We start from the raw sequence: 16,091 nt of genomic DNA on the forward strand, positions 1-16,091 counted from the left end.
GATTAGATACTGTTCAGCTATAGTTCTGTTTCATAATTCCTTCTGAATAATGAAAAAAACTATGCTTTTAGTTTTCCAAAATAAGTTTTCTTAGTTCTTCAACTCTTAAAATATTTAGAGAAGACTCTTGAAGCTTTAACATGCCAGACAAGTATCACAATTTCAAATTTTCCTTAGTACCTTAATCTCCACAAGCCATAAAACTAATACAATGTTGGTTTTCCCTTTTTGCCAAAAGAAAGAAAAAAAAAGTTTTGTCACAAGAAAAAAGATCCCCATAAACTGATGTAATCTGAGATGTTCTTGAGATATTCTAACTTTGAAAGTTACTATGCTGTGAAATAAAAAGATTTCTTTCAGCTTATGATTTTTACCACTGAGCAAATGTATGTATCCTGACTAGAATGGCAACCTGAAAATGTCAACACTGATCTTATTATTAGTATGAATGGCACTGGGAACCCTTGAGGGTAACATCAGATTGTAAGCTGGATTAGAATTCTCATGAATAAGATACAACTCAAGCTACAGCTGTCAATTCAGTGACAGTCTCCCCTTAGGTCAAAGGCAGGGCATCCTTACATGTAGCTGTCCTGCAAATGTTGACAAAATGTTTTTGATCTAAGGCCTTAAATACCTATCATACAGAATAAAATGCTACTTTTTCCTTTGTCAAACTGCTATTTATATAAATAGTAAAATCTGATAAATTTTTAAATATTTGTTCCTTTAATCTGTGAATTTCTATTCAAAGTTTTTTGTAAATTCTGGTTAATATTTAATGATGTAAATGTTTTTAAACCCAGCAATTTTTAAGCCTTCACCATGTATGACAGAGTCGTAAATGTGATTTTTTTTTAACTAATTAGAACTATTTGGTAATTGAAACAATTGTTCTAACATTTAGTAGTTTTGTGAGATAGTGGGCACACATGAATCTTCCAACACAAATAATACCTTTTACACTATTTACTTTAACAACAGGAAAACACACTAGGTCAACTCAAACTGATTTTATAAATTCTTGAATTAAGGACTGCTCTTTAAAAAAATGGAAAAGAAAAGTTTTTAAGTATAAGTACATTGAACAATGCTAAATTCCTTTATGAATATTCATGAGCTAATAGAAGAAAATGAGTTGTAAACTCCAGTGTACATTTAAGAGAAAAAGGAAAATATAAGCCCATATACCTAATGAATATTACTATTAAAATATATTAAAACACTAAATTTGTATAGTACTAAATTATCAACAACTCTATTCAACTTTCAAAACATGAACCACAGAAACAAAATTGAACAGCACAGCAGAGCCTCAGGCTCATTTTTGAAAAGCCACAATGTGAGAATATTAATATAAGACCCAAGGACCAGTACTTGTTTATGAGGAAACAAGGCAAGGAAGAGAATCTGGTGCCAAGTGCACAGACTATGATCATTTTAAGTACAGGTTAAAAAATGGAATCTCAAATGAATCTTAACTACTTTTGTCAATCAACTGCTGGTTCTTTATGTGTATGTGCTCAGTTGCTCAGTCCTGTCTACTCTTTGCGACCCTAGCCAGCCAGTCATGTTCAACTCTTTGCGACCCTAGCCTGGATAAAGGTATGATAAAGTCCATCAGTCCACAAATGATGAAAGCAGGAGCTAGGGTAGGGTTTTTTGTTCACTTTTTCAAAGTTTAGCCAGTTCAGTCTTCATAACAGCATCACATTTCAGCTGGTTGAACTTGATTGAGAAAATATACATTTTCTCAGCCAAGGCTGGCATGTTCATTTTGGAGTAATACTAAAAACCAAAGAATGATCCCATGCACATTTAAAGTGAAAAGAAAAAGCAGAAAACTATCCTACCTAAAGACACACTACATCATCTTTTCTAAATTAATATTAATAAAATACATGTTTGCTCTAAAAGGCACATTTTAGTCTACAGTTGGATGACAAAATTCTACATGTCCTTCATATCTTCATAGCATTAACACACTTTACTCTCAAAAATATACTCAGCTGAAGCTGAAAATTTAAAAAACAAAGAACTCAAATAGAAAGGAAAAAAAAAATCAAAGTTATTCAACTGTTGCTGTTGTTTAGTGGCTAACTGGTGTCTGACTCTTTTGTGGCCCATGGACTGTAGCCTGCCAGGTTCCTCTGTCCACGGGATTTCCCAGGTAAGAATACTGGAGTGGGTTGCCATTTCCTTCTCCAGGGGATCCTCCTGACCCAGGGATTGAACCTGTGTCTTCTGCATTGGCAGGCGAGTTTTTTACCACTGAGCCATCAGGGAAGCTCCAAGTTATTCAATACAAAGCACAAAATCCACATTAATATATCATTAAGCACAGGAGAAAAAAAAAAAAAAAACCCAAGCAAACAAAGATGGACTGCTATTATTAGATCAGTACCTTTTCCTGGACAAAGCTGGAGTCCCCCAAGGAGAGGGAAGAGAAGACTCACTTGTCAGGCAAGGAGGGATCTGTTCTGCACGACTATAGACAACAAAACAGACAGGGGGGAGGTCAGAGAGGTTAGAGCAAAACACCAGGAGGGCAGCTGGTTAGTTTCACAAGCAATACCAGTAAAAGTGTAATAGGGAACAACCTTCATACTCAGCGGGAACAAGGAACAAGACTACAACACATGCACTGAGGGAAACAGAAAAGCATGCTTAAGGCAGATGCTTATCCATCAAGGTTAACATTTAACATATTTGTTAAACAGACTGCTGTGGGCCTTGGTTTTTTTTTTTTTGGACAAAGCAAACTGAAAATAAGGTATGCTAACTAGGATAAGTTAGAAAACAAGGGAAAAGAGGTTGAACCGAAATATACAAATTTTAACTTTAATAACATTTTATTCCCTGAACACTACACTCTCCCATGTCTTCTATAAGTTAACAACATATAACAATAAATATGCATTTTTATTTTCAAGACAGGAAAAATTTGAAAACTTTTTTTTTACATTACCTGTATTTTCTATCTAAATATTAAGGCCTAAGAAATATTAAGAAACAAGAAACATCTCAGTAGGTAGGTCAGAGTTGATAATTTTACAGTTAGGGATATAACAGAGTTACTTGCTTTATTGACAGGGACATTATATTAACAGAAACAGTTCATTTGTTTTATGAGATAAAACTATGGTAACTGTTAAAAGTGATCATGCTTGGGGAAAATGAACAGCCCGATCACTCTTACATTATTTTCAAAGTGAGAACTTGATGGAAAACACACTCCTGAAAATAAGGGATTTAGATAAAGCAGGCTTACAATCTTAGAATCCTAGATTTCCCTCAGATTTTATCTTGATATATTGTAATCGTTCATTTATGTGTTTGAATTTTTGTACTGAAGCTAAAGGATGGACACAAACAGAGAAGCCTTGTGCTGAGCGGAACTCTCAACGCCTAGCATCGTCACGTGGCATGTGGTAGATGTACGTTAAGAAACTGTTTAATGAAGGAATAAGCAAATCAAACTCATAGACTCTTGAACTATCAGTATCTCCCAGGAAGACACATCACTTTTTGAGGATTATAAAATGTAGATTCTATGTTGAGACTACATCATCTGTCTGAAAATACATTAATCATAACCATGTTCTCCTCTTGATAATTAACATCAATTAAGTCTGGATGTACCTACTGTTCTTGAGGAAAAAGAGAACACAAGCAACACCACCATGAGAAGTAAACGTCATAGAAACTGTTCTATTAGGCGCACTGAGAGCTTAACTCTAACCCTGGTTTGACAAATATTACACAGATGTCCGTGCTGAAAAGCTTAACATCAGGGCAACAGTAATGTTCGCATATAAAGTGATAGATAAGTGAATGAGAGAGAAGATCCATATGCTTTCATTTTAACCTAAAATATAATTCAAGCCTTAATGTTGAAGTCATACATAACACATCCTTAAATTCAGAGTATGGCGCAGAGTCCTACCTGTCAAAAGAATCTGTGGCTACTCTGTAGAGATAAATAAAGAGTTTACTGCAGTGCCGCAGAGTGGGTGACACCGAGTCCATCGAGATGACGTCTTCCTCTAAAAGTCTTTGAAATGGCTGAGTATTTGAAGGGAAGACATTCATGGGGCTGATCTTTCTTAGGTCTGAGAAGCAGCCAAGAAATCGAACAGCGTCTGCCAGCTTCTCATACTGAATCTCTGTTTTGAAGAAGTGTGAGTTGGCTGGCTCATAACGCATCGCTGCAGTCAGTGTGCAGAACACGGTGTGGAGAAGTTCAAACACGTGGCCCTGGCTCACTTTCTCCCACCCATTCTTGGGGGGCGCACTCAAAGACCTTTCCATAGCCACGAGCAAGGACGTAACGTACACAAAGCCTCCAACCTTCCTAAAGACTGTTCTGGAACGGTGACTTTCTCGAAGGACCGACAGGAGGGCCTACGGAGGACAAAAAACAACACAAACGTATAATTCAAATTAAAGAAAAAAAAAAACAAACCCATACGTGAATGTCCAAGGGGAATGCCATTCTGTGAATATCTGATAAGAGTATTTTTGTTATTTACCCAAAAAGCAATCTTATGAAGCATGTAAAATATTTTGCTAATTAAAAAATGCCATATTATAAGCAGGAGAAAATTTTAGAAAGCACATCACATACTGCTTTTGATAGAATAATGGCTAACACCAAATCCTGGGTGAAAAAGCTTTTCCTATGTATTGGATGAATAAGGACATCAATGAAGTCATTTTTCATTTTTACAAAGTAATTTTGCTAAGTAGGTAAAATACATGTTCTAGTACAATATTACACAATCATGAAAACTTATGACTCTGTGTATACAAAATGATTTATTCTAGAAAGGATGAGAGAGATGATCAGGCAGCCAAGACCTGCAGTATTTCAAATCATATAAAATGACCATATCCTGATACTTTTGAAAAAGGAGTCACTTCATGGAGTTACTGGACATTCTTTCTTGCAGAGTGAACTACAGCCAGAGGGTTGAAAGCATGTTCATCCCCAGAATAGCTACAAGGCCAAACAGGTAACATAATCTTTTGTAACTATCAGTAATCCTATGCATTGGACACTATTACTATATGAAGTGCCATACTTTTAACTGTGTTCATTATTAAAAATAACACATTATAAAATAACTAACATTTTCTGGGGCACTTACTATGTACTGGTGGTGGTGGTTTAGTTGCTAACTTGTCTCTGACTCTTTTCGACCCGAGGGACTGTAGCCCACCAGGCTCCTCTGTCCATGGGATTTCCCAGGCGAAAACACTGGAGTGGGCTGCCATTCCCTCCTCCATGGGATCTTCTTGATCCAGGGATTGAACTCATTTGTGTCTCTTGCATTGCAGGAGGATTCTTTACTGCTGTGCCACCAGGGAAGCCCTGTATTAGGTACTTCTTTAAATGCTTTAATACATTAGCTTACCTAACTTTCTAAATAATCTTAGGCAATGGGCATTATTATTATCCACACTTCACAGATGAAAAATTGAGGCTTCGAGTGGTTAAATAATTTTCCAAAGACCACACAGTTTATAACATTTCCTAGGTGGTATAGTGGTAAAGAATCTGCCTGCCAACCAGGAGACACAAGAGAAGCGGGTTCGATCTCCACTCCAACATCCCATGGCAAAATCCGATGGACAGAGGAGCCTGGCCGGCTACAGTCCCTAGGGTCACAAAGAGTCGCATAGCTTATACAATGGCAGAGATAGGAGTTAAACTCAGGCAGTCTGATTCCTCTGATCATGCACTTAACCATGAAACTATACTGCCCCAGAGAGCAATTCGATATCTGTTTGCAGATACACAGGCTCCTTTTCCCTGTTTCAGCAACTGAAATATAATATCATTATTTAGGAACCTAATATTATTTAAGACACAATTTAAATCGTCCCAGTTGTTACGTTTGAAAAGGTCATTTTATTTTTAACAGTATTTGAAAAAGGGAAAGACTAAATAGGCCTTTTTCAAGTACACTATTTTAGAAATTATGAGATTTCATTGTACATACCTATACTTAATTGGAGAAGGAAATGGCAACCCACTCCAGTATTCTTACCTGGAGAATCCCATGGACAGAGGAGCCTGGTAGGCTACAGTCCATGGGGTAGCAAAGAGTCGGAAAAGACTAAGCAACTAACATGCATATTTTATTATTTTAAAAAATAATAATGTGCAATCTGTACATGTAAATAAAATTTAGAAATACAGTGTGATCCTTCCGTTATTCAGCAACCAGTAAGTTTCCATTTTGTGTCTATATTTTCTCAAATTTAATAAACTATACTTGTAATACCAACTCATATTAACACAAGACTTCATAACTTTTTGATATTTTTAAGCATCATATAACCTAGCCTGAAGGCTAAATGCAAGGGCTTAGAGTCAGAACCCTTGGGTAGAAATTCTACTCCAACATTAAAAAGCATTTCACCATGGTCAGTTACTTAACCCTTCTACGTCAGTTTCCTCTTATGTAAAACCTAAACAATATTAATAACAACTTACTTCACAGGAAATACATGTAAAACTCTTAGCAAAGTGCCTAGCATAAAAGTTCATCAGCATCTTCAAATACACACTGGGAAAAACTGGACGTGTGTTATTTTATATATGAGGAAGTATGAATTAAGAATCAAAGTATTATGTACAAAATCATATCAATGGTTAGAATTATGATAGGGGTCAGAAAAACAGTGCTTATTAATCCTTAGACCAAAAATGGTCTATGTTACATTCTTTTGGATAAGTCCACCTCCTACTGCCTGAAAACTGCCATGCCTAGGCACTTTTGACATAATCACAGCATAATCTCAGTATCTGAAAATTTCAAATACCACATGTAAGCTAATATCCTTTTTAAGTCAATAATTAATGATAATGCAGTGAATACCAAAGTTAAAAGGAGCTGTAGGTCCTAGGGGGTTCATTAGACAGAATCATCAGCTATATATTACTCACATTTGCAAAAATCTAATGCTTAAACTTCAAATTTGTACATTAGCAGAATTATAAAATACGACATCTCATGGAATTTTGGCCTTGTTTCCAAATAATTACAAACTAAATCACATAGGTCTGTAGTTTTGTCAACCGAATGGAGGCAGTGAGAAGCAATGGATATCAACTTGAGAAAACTCCTGGAACTAGTGGAGGACAGGGAAGCCTGGCGTGCTGCCATCCATGGGGTCGCAGAGTTGGACACAAATTCATGTCTGAACCACAGCAACAAAGAGAAGCAATTCTGAGTGGAGCAAAAACGGAAATTGAAACTGGAATCCCAAATCTTCCTCTCTGTCTTCCAATACAACTTTATTCCCTTAAAGTGGTGGAATGCTGGAGCCAGCTCATATTGGTCATAAGAGCCAACTGTTTTCTTTTTGGAATATTGCCTACCAGTTGTTTAAAAACATAACCATAATTAAAAATTAAGTTCTATAAATTAAAAACTGAATAAATTGTTTTAAAACCAAAAGTAGCAAATACTCAGAACTCAGTACTTATGATTTTCTGCATTTTATTATTTGTGCTCTTGAGATGCTATACCATGGGGTGGTAATGTACATCTCTTCTCAAGCCACATTCATTAACACATCAGTTGCCTTAAATAGGTCACAGCAGGAGTCCTCACTCCATGGGAATCAGTAAATGCTGCCCACCAGGACCCTTCTGTTGCCTTCCTCCAGCCTGAGGGAGGCAGTTATTACCATGTACTAGAACAATTGCTGCTGCTGCTGCTGCTGCTGCTGCTAAGTCGCTTCAGTCGTGTCCGACTCTGTGTGACCCCATAGACGGCAGCCCACCAGGCTCCCCCGTCCCTGGGATTCTCCAGGCAAGAACACTGGAGTGGGCTGCCATTTCTTTCTCCAATGCATGAAAGTGAAAAGTGAAAGTGAAGTCGCTCAGTCGTGTCCGACTCTTAGCGACCCCATGGACTGTGGTGGCCCACCAGGCTTCTCTGTCCATGGGATTTTCCAGGCAAGAGTGCTAGAGTGGGGTGCTATTGCCTTACTAGAACAAAACTGCTTTACAATTACAGATCAGCCAGTTGCCTCTATCTACCAATATTTTACAAATCGAACTATAATGGTACCAAGAAAGGAGGAAAATGTATGCTTAAAAACTTGGCAACCTTAACAGCTTTTGAGGGCACTTGTATTTTCCCAGGCGATCCCTTCAAATACACAGATTTTCCCCAATATTGATAAGCATGTAGATTTCCTCCTTGTCTAAGAGATAAATTAATCATGCTTGAAAACTAAAATGCATATTCAAAACTGTCATACTCAAAACAGAATAAAACATACAATAGCACAAAGATAAAAACCACAAACTTCTCATTACTGATGAGAAGCATAAAGCAAAAGTTTAATAAAAGAAATGTATGATTGTAGAAGGCAGCTATACTTCCTGTCATGTCTGTGGCAGGAAAATGGCAGGGGTCTCAGGAGAGGAAGTCAGAAGGAAAAGAGACAGTGGGCATTCCAAGGGCTCTTGGAGGCCAGGTTAGAGACACTGGCTTTTCTTCAGCTATTATTGACATTATTTTACTTTTGTATAGTTAAATTCATTTATTTTTAATTGAATGGTAATTGCTCTACAATATTGTGTTGGTTTCTGCCAAACATCAACATGAGTCAGTCATAGGTATATCTATGTCCCTTCCCTCTTGAACCTAACTCACATCTCCCTTCGCATCCCTCCTCTCTGAGTGGTTACAGAGCCCTGGTTTGAGTTTCCTGAGTCATATAGCAAATTCTCACTGGCTATCTATTTTACATATGGTAATGTATATGTTTCCATGTTACTCTCGCCATATATTATACCCTCTACATCCTCCCCCACCCCAAGTGCATCCATAAGTCTGTTCCGTGTCTCCTTTGCTGCCCTGCAAATAGGTTCATCAGTACTGTATTTCTAGATTCCATAAATATGTGTTAATACATGATATTTATTTTTCTCTTTCTGACTTCACTCTGTATAATAGGCTCTGGCTTCATCTACCTCATTAGAATTGATTCATATGCATTCCTTTTTTTATAACTGAATAATATTCCATTGTATATATGTACCACAGCTTCTTTATCCATTCATCTGTCCTAATTTTTTAAGGAATCTGCATACTGTCTTTCATAGTGGCTATATCATCAATTTACATTCCCACCAACAGTGCAAGAGGATTTCTTTCTCTCCACACCTCTTCCATCATTTCTTGTTTGTAGATTTTTTGATGATGGCCAGTATTCTTGCCTGGAAAATCCCATGGATGGAGGACCTGGTAGGCTATAGTCCATGGGGTCGCAAAGATTGGACACGACTGAGTGACTTCACTTTCACTTTCATTCTCACCCATGTCAGGTGATATCTCACTCTAATTTTGATTTGCATTTCTTTAGTAATGAGTGATATTAAGCATCTTTCCATGTGTTTATTACCCACTTATACGTCTTCCTTGGACAAATGTCTGCTTAGGTCTTCGGCCCACTGTATGATTGGATTGTTTGTTATTCTGATATTGAGTTGTAAGAGCTGCTTGTGTATTTTGGAAATTAATCCTTTGTCAGTTGCTTCTTTTGCTATTATTTCCTCCCATTCTGAAGTTTATCTTTTCACTTTGTTTATAGTTTTCTCTGTTGTGCAAAAGCTTTTAAGTTTAATTAGGTCCTACTTGTTTATTTTTGTTTTTATTTCCATTCCTCTGGGAGGTGGGTCATAGAATATATTGCTGTGATTTATGTAATTGAGTGTTCTGCCTATGTTTTCCTCTAAGAGTTTTATAGTTTCTGGTCTTACATTTAGGTCTTTAATCCATTTTGAGTTTTATCTTTGTGTTTGGTGTTAGAAAGTGTTCTAATTTCATTGTTTTACATGTAGCTGCCCACTTTTCCCAGCAGCACGTAATGACGAGACTATCTTTGACTCATTACATATTCTTGCCTCCTCCTCTGTCATATTTTGACATAATTTTAGACTTGAAGAAAAATCACAAGGACAGTTCATAATAGTTCTCAGTCATTTAACAGTCGTCACAGATTTTAGTAGTGAAAATTGTTAAGAACACACTTCTCAAACTTACTCTGAGGATGTCGGTCTTCAGCTGCAGCTCTGTGGGTGGGGCCGAGTGCATGAGTCCCAGAAGCGTGCCCATGTCATCGTCCCCATTGGGAGACAGCACCAACTGCTGGATCATCATCAGGGCATGCTGCCGACACTGTGGGTACCTCACTATATTATGCGCACATCTTGCGCCTCCAAATTCTCGGAAAATTCCTTGGAGGAGGGAGACAAAACAACAACACAGGTTAACTTAAAACATTCTAAGTCAGATGAACTCAAATCTGATTCATGTGTAGAAAGAGTAACTTAAAAGAAGGCACATAAAACCTACCCAGCAATTTTACCGCTTAAAGTAAAATACAAAATCTCCTTTTAAATTTACAATTACAGTACAAAACTGTGCGATGTCAGCAAAGGCATATACCAATTTCCTCTAGGCTTCCTTTATGCAAGAATGCCCTGATATGTTCCACATGCCCAATTTCTCCAAATCTCAACCATTCAGAAATTTCGTAGGTGGTTACCAAAATGACCAGTATTTTTATGCAGAGGCTTTACCAAGCGATACTTGAAATCAGTTTAGTAAAAGGCTTTTAGATGAACAATATTGCAAATAAATGAGATTTAAACTGAAAACAAGGCTTCCAAAACAGTAGCAAGAAAAAAGGGAATAAGTTATTCTTACAGTGAGAAAAAATTATAAGGAATCAAACGTTTTAAGTTGGTAGAGGACACAAAAACGACAAACTCATAATATTGTAAATCAACTGTACTCCAATAAAAATGTTAAAAAAGAGATAAAGGTGGCTGAGCCCCTATTCATTAAAAAAAAATAATAAACTCTATAATAGAAAGCATTGGTTGCTGTACTGTTCCAAAGGCTTTATGTAGAATGACTTATTTAATCTCCTTATCCCCTACCTGCTTACAGATAAGCATACGAGACATGCAGAAGTTGAGTAAGGTGTCAGGTCAGTGATACAGAGAGCAAGCAGCCAGCAGAATGTATGTCTCTATAGCCCTGTTCTATAGCCTGTGCTTTTGACCATGGATGATACTGTTCTTACATCAAATACCATCTTCAAGTATAAAAAAAACACATAGACCAAGTAATCCAAATTATCAGTTAGTATTTCCTCCAAAGTAATAGCAATCTATCCTTTATGCTTTTAGAGTACCTCGTATATGCCACTAATATAACAGCTCATATTAAACTCTTAGCTTTATTTGTTTAAAAGCAGGAGTGATATTTTATAAATACAGTTGGACTGTTCATTTCAGTTCAGTTGCTCAGTTGTGTCCAACTCTTTGCCACCCCATGGACTGCAGCACACCAGGCCTCCCTGTCCATCACCAACTCCTCGAGTTTACTCAAACTCATATCCATTGAGTTGGTGATGCCATCCAACCATCTCATCCTCTGTTGTCCCCTTCTCCTCCCACCCTCAATATTTCCCAGCATCAGGGTCTTTTCAAATGAGTCAGCTCTTTGCATCAGGTGGCCAAAGTATTGGGGTTTCAGCTTCAACATCAGTCCTTCCAATGGACTGTTCATTAATGACAGGTTAAAAAAAGGATTAAGGAGAAGTTGAGATTAAAGATAAAGCAAAAGTAAAGTAAAGTCACTCAGTCGTGTCCAACTCTTTGCAACCCCATAGACTTGTAGCCTACCAGGCTCCTCTGTCCATGGGATTTTCCAGGCAAGAGTACTGGAGTGGGTTGCCATTTCCTTCTCCAGGGCATCTTTCCGACCCAGGGATCGAACCCAGGTCTCCAGCATTGCAGACAGACGCTTTACCGTCTGAGCCACCAGGGAAGCCCTAAGATAAAGCAAAAGATTTACTAAATCCATTTTTCCCCTGGGAGAAGCAAGTTTTATTCTTTTCAGTATTTCCCTAAGGTTATAACATTATAATACTCTGATTTGAATTACTGAATAATTAAGAAAATCACAATGTGAAGCAGATGTTTCAGGAAAATATTTAAATAAGCAAAGTTATCTGACGAAGAGTCTGCACTATACAAGTAAACAAACAGAAAAAGAATATTTCAAACACAAGGCATATTATAAAAAGCAATAAAACCATAAGAATACATTTTGAAGTAATAATGCTGCTGCTAAGTCACTTCAGTCGTGTCCGACTCTGTGCGACCCCATAGATGGCAGCCCACCAGGCTCCCCCGTCCCTGGGATTCTCCAGGCAAGAACACTGGACTGGGTTGCCATTTCCTTCTCCAATGCATGAGATGAAAAATGAAAGTGAAGTCACTCAGTCGTGTCCAACTCTTAGCGACCCCGTGGACTGTAGCCCACCAGGCTCCTCCATCCATGGGATTTTCCAGGCAAGAGTACTGGAGTGGGGTGCCATTGCCTTCTCCGAAGTAATAATAATATTATATATTTTATCATTCATAAATTTAGGAAAGTCAAAAGTATTGCATGTCTAGAGATGGGATAGTACCATCAATGAATCAATAGAATTTTCTCTAAGTGCCAAGAGCATCTTAGAAGAATCATTAGAGAAGATATAACCACAGGTACTATCTTACCAGTGCACTTGCTAGAAGCAGCTTCTCTAATTACCTGCGTTTGTGTTTGACCCTTGAAGAAGCACTGTCAAAGTCTCCATGACTAACAAAGCCAGGTGTTTTTGGTCTTCAAATGAACTATTATTTCTTGAGTCCCCTAGGAAAAAGAATCAAAGGTCCGAATCACAAAACTTGTCAGCTTCTTTCTTTCTGGATTTAGGTTTCTTAAAACAAATTAAAATTTTATTTCTATTAATTTTACCACTAATACAAATGACACAGTATTGGGTTGGCCAGAAAGTTCATTTGGTTTCTTCCACAAGATGTTAAAACTCAAACTTTTGGGCTGACTCAATATAACCTTTTAAAAAAAGATACATATGTCTAAACTACCAGCTACCAAAAGTAAAGTCAATGTTTATAGATTTTATTTTGGTATGGCTAGAAAGCTACAGTTATCTAAAAAATATTAAAAGGGAAAATGACAAAGTAAAATGTATCCTTCTCACAGATGCTTTCCTAATCAAAGAAGTGTCAACAAAGAAGAATGCCAGGTTTTAATGCACCAAAAAGGAAAAAAAAGTTTGTAAGTAGTACTGTCTATTCAATTTAATTCATTCAACACATTTAATACTAAGTGCCAGACACTACTATGCTTTTATCACAAAGAACAAAGAACATCAAATTTAAGGTACTTAATGTATATGTGCATAAATATCACTAAAAAGATATACTAAACTAATGTGCTATCTATAATTAATAAACATTTTGAGGCACCTAAACATCCCAATTGTTTCTAGAAGCTTTCTGTTTTTCCCTAACAAAGTAGAAGACACTAATTATGCGGATCATAAATGGTTTCCTCAGTTTTACCTTAAATTCTCTTCCACCATGACATATTTCTGTCTCCTCCCCTGCCTTTTCCCAATTCTCTAACAGAGGTTGAGTGAACAAATTTTAACTTGTGGGAAATATTCACAAGGATGTCACAATTATGCACGTTATCAAGTAATTCAAATCCATAACCAAATGAAAGACAAAACATGAACAAAACACCCTGCCCAAACTCCTCTGCCAAAGAGAATTAAAAGTAGGGAAAATGGCTTTACCTTGTTCATTTAGTGCCTGAGTTGGATCCTTCAAGAGGGCAGCATATTTGTGCAAAAGGTTTACCATGACCTCCAAAAGGCCCACCTCCCTGAACACATCTTTAAATATGTAGTCATGTCGTGTAAACTTAAGAAGTGTTTTCATCGCGATAATGCTACAGTGATAAGAAGAGCTAGACTTTAAGAGGATGCTAACACTAATAAGTTCTTTACAAGGGATATAATTTAAGCTAAAAACAACAAACTCCAGCATCTCGAAGTACTTGTTTTGTACTTCTGGGAGTTTAGAAATTTTTTCTGCAAACTGTGACAGTGTGTGCTGTGATTCGAGGATGAAATAGTTGGCGTTGTCAGCCATGTAAATATTTGTGATGGCATCGAGAATGATGTGGGCGAGGAAGTTGGTTTTTGCTTTTAAAAATGCATTTTGAAGAACTGCAAAGGCCTGGATGTTTCTCACACTGTGACCTAAAGTAGAAAACCAGAACACAAAAGTAGGTGTTATATGATATTTTCATCATGGCAACGTAATCTATTTAAGCAGATGATGAACTGTAACATTTATCCTCTATTCACTAAGAACACTTCCTGTTTTCACAAAAGGTCTTCTTTTTCTTCATCAGGTTCAGTCATTTAATTAAAAGTGAGTAATATTGATTAAGCTTTTAATGCAGTATTATCAATATTCTGATTCCAGAAGAGTATACACTGAAACATCAGACAGTTTTCAAAAGAATAAAGCAAATTATATAGGTCTAGGCTTCAGAGTTTGGAAATGTGCAGGAGTGTTGCTTTTTACTATCTGTAACACTGTCCTTGACCATAAGGACAGTTACCTCTCAATCTGAAAAGACTTTTAGGCTGAAGAGAAAAGCAAGAATGGCAGCAGGAAACAGGAGGGGAAAATACCCTTGAGTTCCAGCTTTCCATTTTTAATTACAACACTACAGTTTTCATAAATTTTAATTTGGAAATTTGTTTCAAGCCACAAGTACAATTTCCTTACATATACATTTGTTAAAGCAATTTATGGCCAGCTACTAGCTATATTAATAAATACCTGATTTTCAAACACATAAGCTGGAAAAAGAAATATGTATACAATAGCTCTTATAAGGCAAATCACTGAAAATACTTGTAAAGAAATTAACATAGAAAGTATGCAAGGCAAATGAAAACAAGCCTTTGCCTACAAAAATTGTCCTCACATTCACAACCATTAGGAATATAGAGCATTTGCAAGAGTGATCAAAATATTAACACGGTGCCTCACAGAATAAGACGGATTTTTGAAAGACGATGAACACAGAACTAGGAAAAATAATAAAATGGGTTAGAAAGACTGCTCAGACATTGTGGCTTGGACATTATCTGAAAAGGCAAAGATTAAAAAATCTCTTCAGAATATATATATATTTTTAACTTTCTGTTTGTTTATAACATATAAACTTATTCCATGTGTGGCAAATGCCAAATCTTTATTTCCAGTTCCTTATTAATTTTATGTTTGTTCTTATTGAGGATATCGCTAACTTTTTATTACCTGCAGGTAGTTAAAAACCAAGCTTAGATAGAATGATGAACATACAAATGCAAAAATCTGACTACATGTGACAAATAAGGTTAAAGAATACGTCTAATCAATATTTTGCATCTTTTAGCTATGTGACAATATCAATTCTCACCTTTAAGAAAAGAGTTTAAAGGAGATGAATTTGATGTAATGTGAAAAAATTGGATCTTTTCAAGTTTCATTTTCATTATCTGTTTTTTTCTTTAAAACCTAATTTTAAGTGATGTCACTGACAAAAGATAAGGCACATTACCAACCAACCTCAATGGGCTTCCCTGGTGGCTCAGACAGTAAAGAGTCTGCCTGTAATTCAGAAGACCCAGGTTTGATCTCTGGGTCAGAAGATCCCCTGGAGAAGGGAATGGTTACCCACTGTAGCATTCTTGCCTGGAGAATTCCATGAACAGAGGAGCCTGGAGGGCCACAGTCCATGGGTCACAAAGAATCAGACCCAACTTAGCTATTAAGCACACAGCACATATACAATGAAACTAAACAGAATCTAATAATATGGCTTTCTATCAGGAAAAATATCTAAAGGAATGACTGAATTACAATTCCAAAACTAGTGGCATACAAATTTGAAGTTTATTTTAAATGCTGAGGATATCAGGAGTAGTTATTTAGGACTGTCATAGCCATTAATTACTACAATATTTAATTTGAGCAAGGGAGAATACTTAGATCTAAAGGATGATTAAAAAGGCTGCTCTATATAAGATAGGAAAATCCCTTAAATATTGACACATATGTGCCCTAATAATTTAACAGATGCATCCTGTATACATTTCAAAATTTGCATTAACTGATTAAAATCTATTTGGTACAC

General features: G+C 36.6%; 1 protein-coding gene across 1 annotated transcript in view; it reads right to left on the minus strand.

The window, feature by feature from the left end:
• Positions 1-16,091, minus strand: part of WDFY3 (WD repeat and FYVE domain containing 3) — a 306,558-nt gene that overhangs the window by 150,939 nt on the left and 139,528 nt on the right. The window contains exons 11-15 of the mRNA XM_015471703.3: positions 13,690-14,157; positions 12,636-12,737; positions 10,071-10,264; positions 3,947-4,404; positions 2,405-2,488 (exon numbers count right to left, since the gene is read on the minus strand). Of these exons, the coding sequence (XP_015327189.2) occupies positions 2,405-2,488; positions 3,947-4,404; positions 10,071-10,264; positions 12,636-12,737; positions 13,690-14,157 (1,306 nt within the window). The remainder of the gene's footprint in view (positions 1-2,404; positions 2,489-3,946; positions 4,405-10,070; positions 10,265-12,635; positions 12,738-13,689; positions 14,158-16,091) is intronic.

Source organism: Bos taurus, chromosome 6 (assembly GCF_002263795.3).
Source record: "Bos taurus isolate L1 Dominette 01449 registration number 42190680 breed Hereford chromosome 6, ARS-UCD2.0, whole genome shotgun sequence".
Classification (NCBI taxonomy): domain Eukaryota; kingdom Metazoa; phylum Chordata; class Mammalia; order Artiodactyla; family Bovidae; genus Bos; species Bos taurus.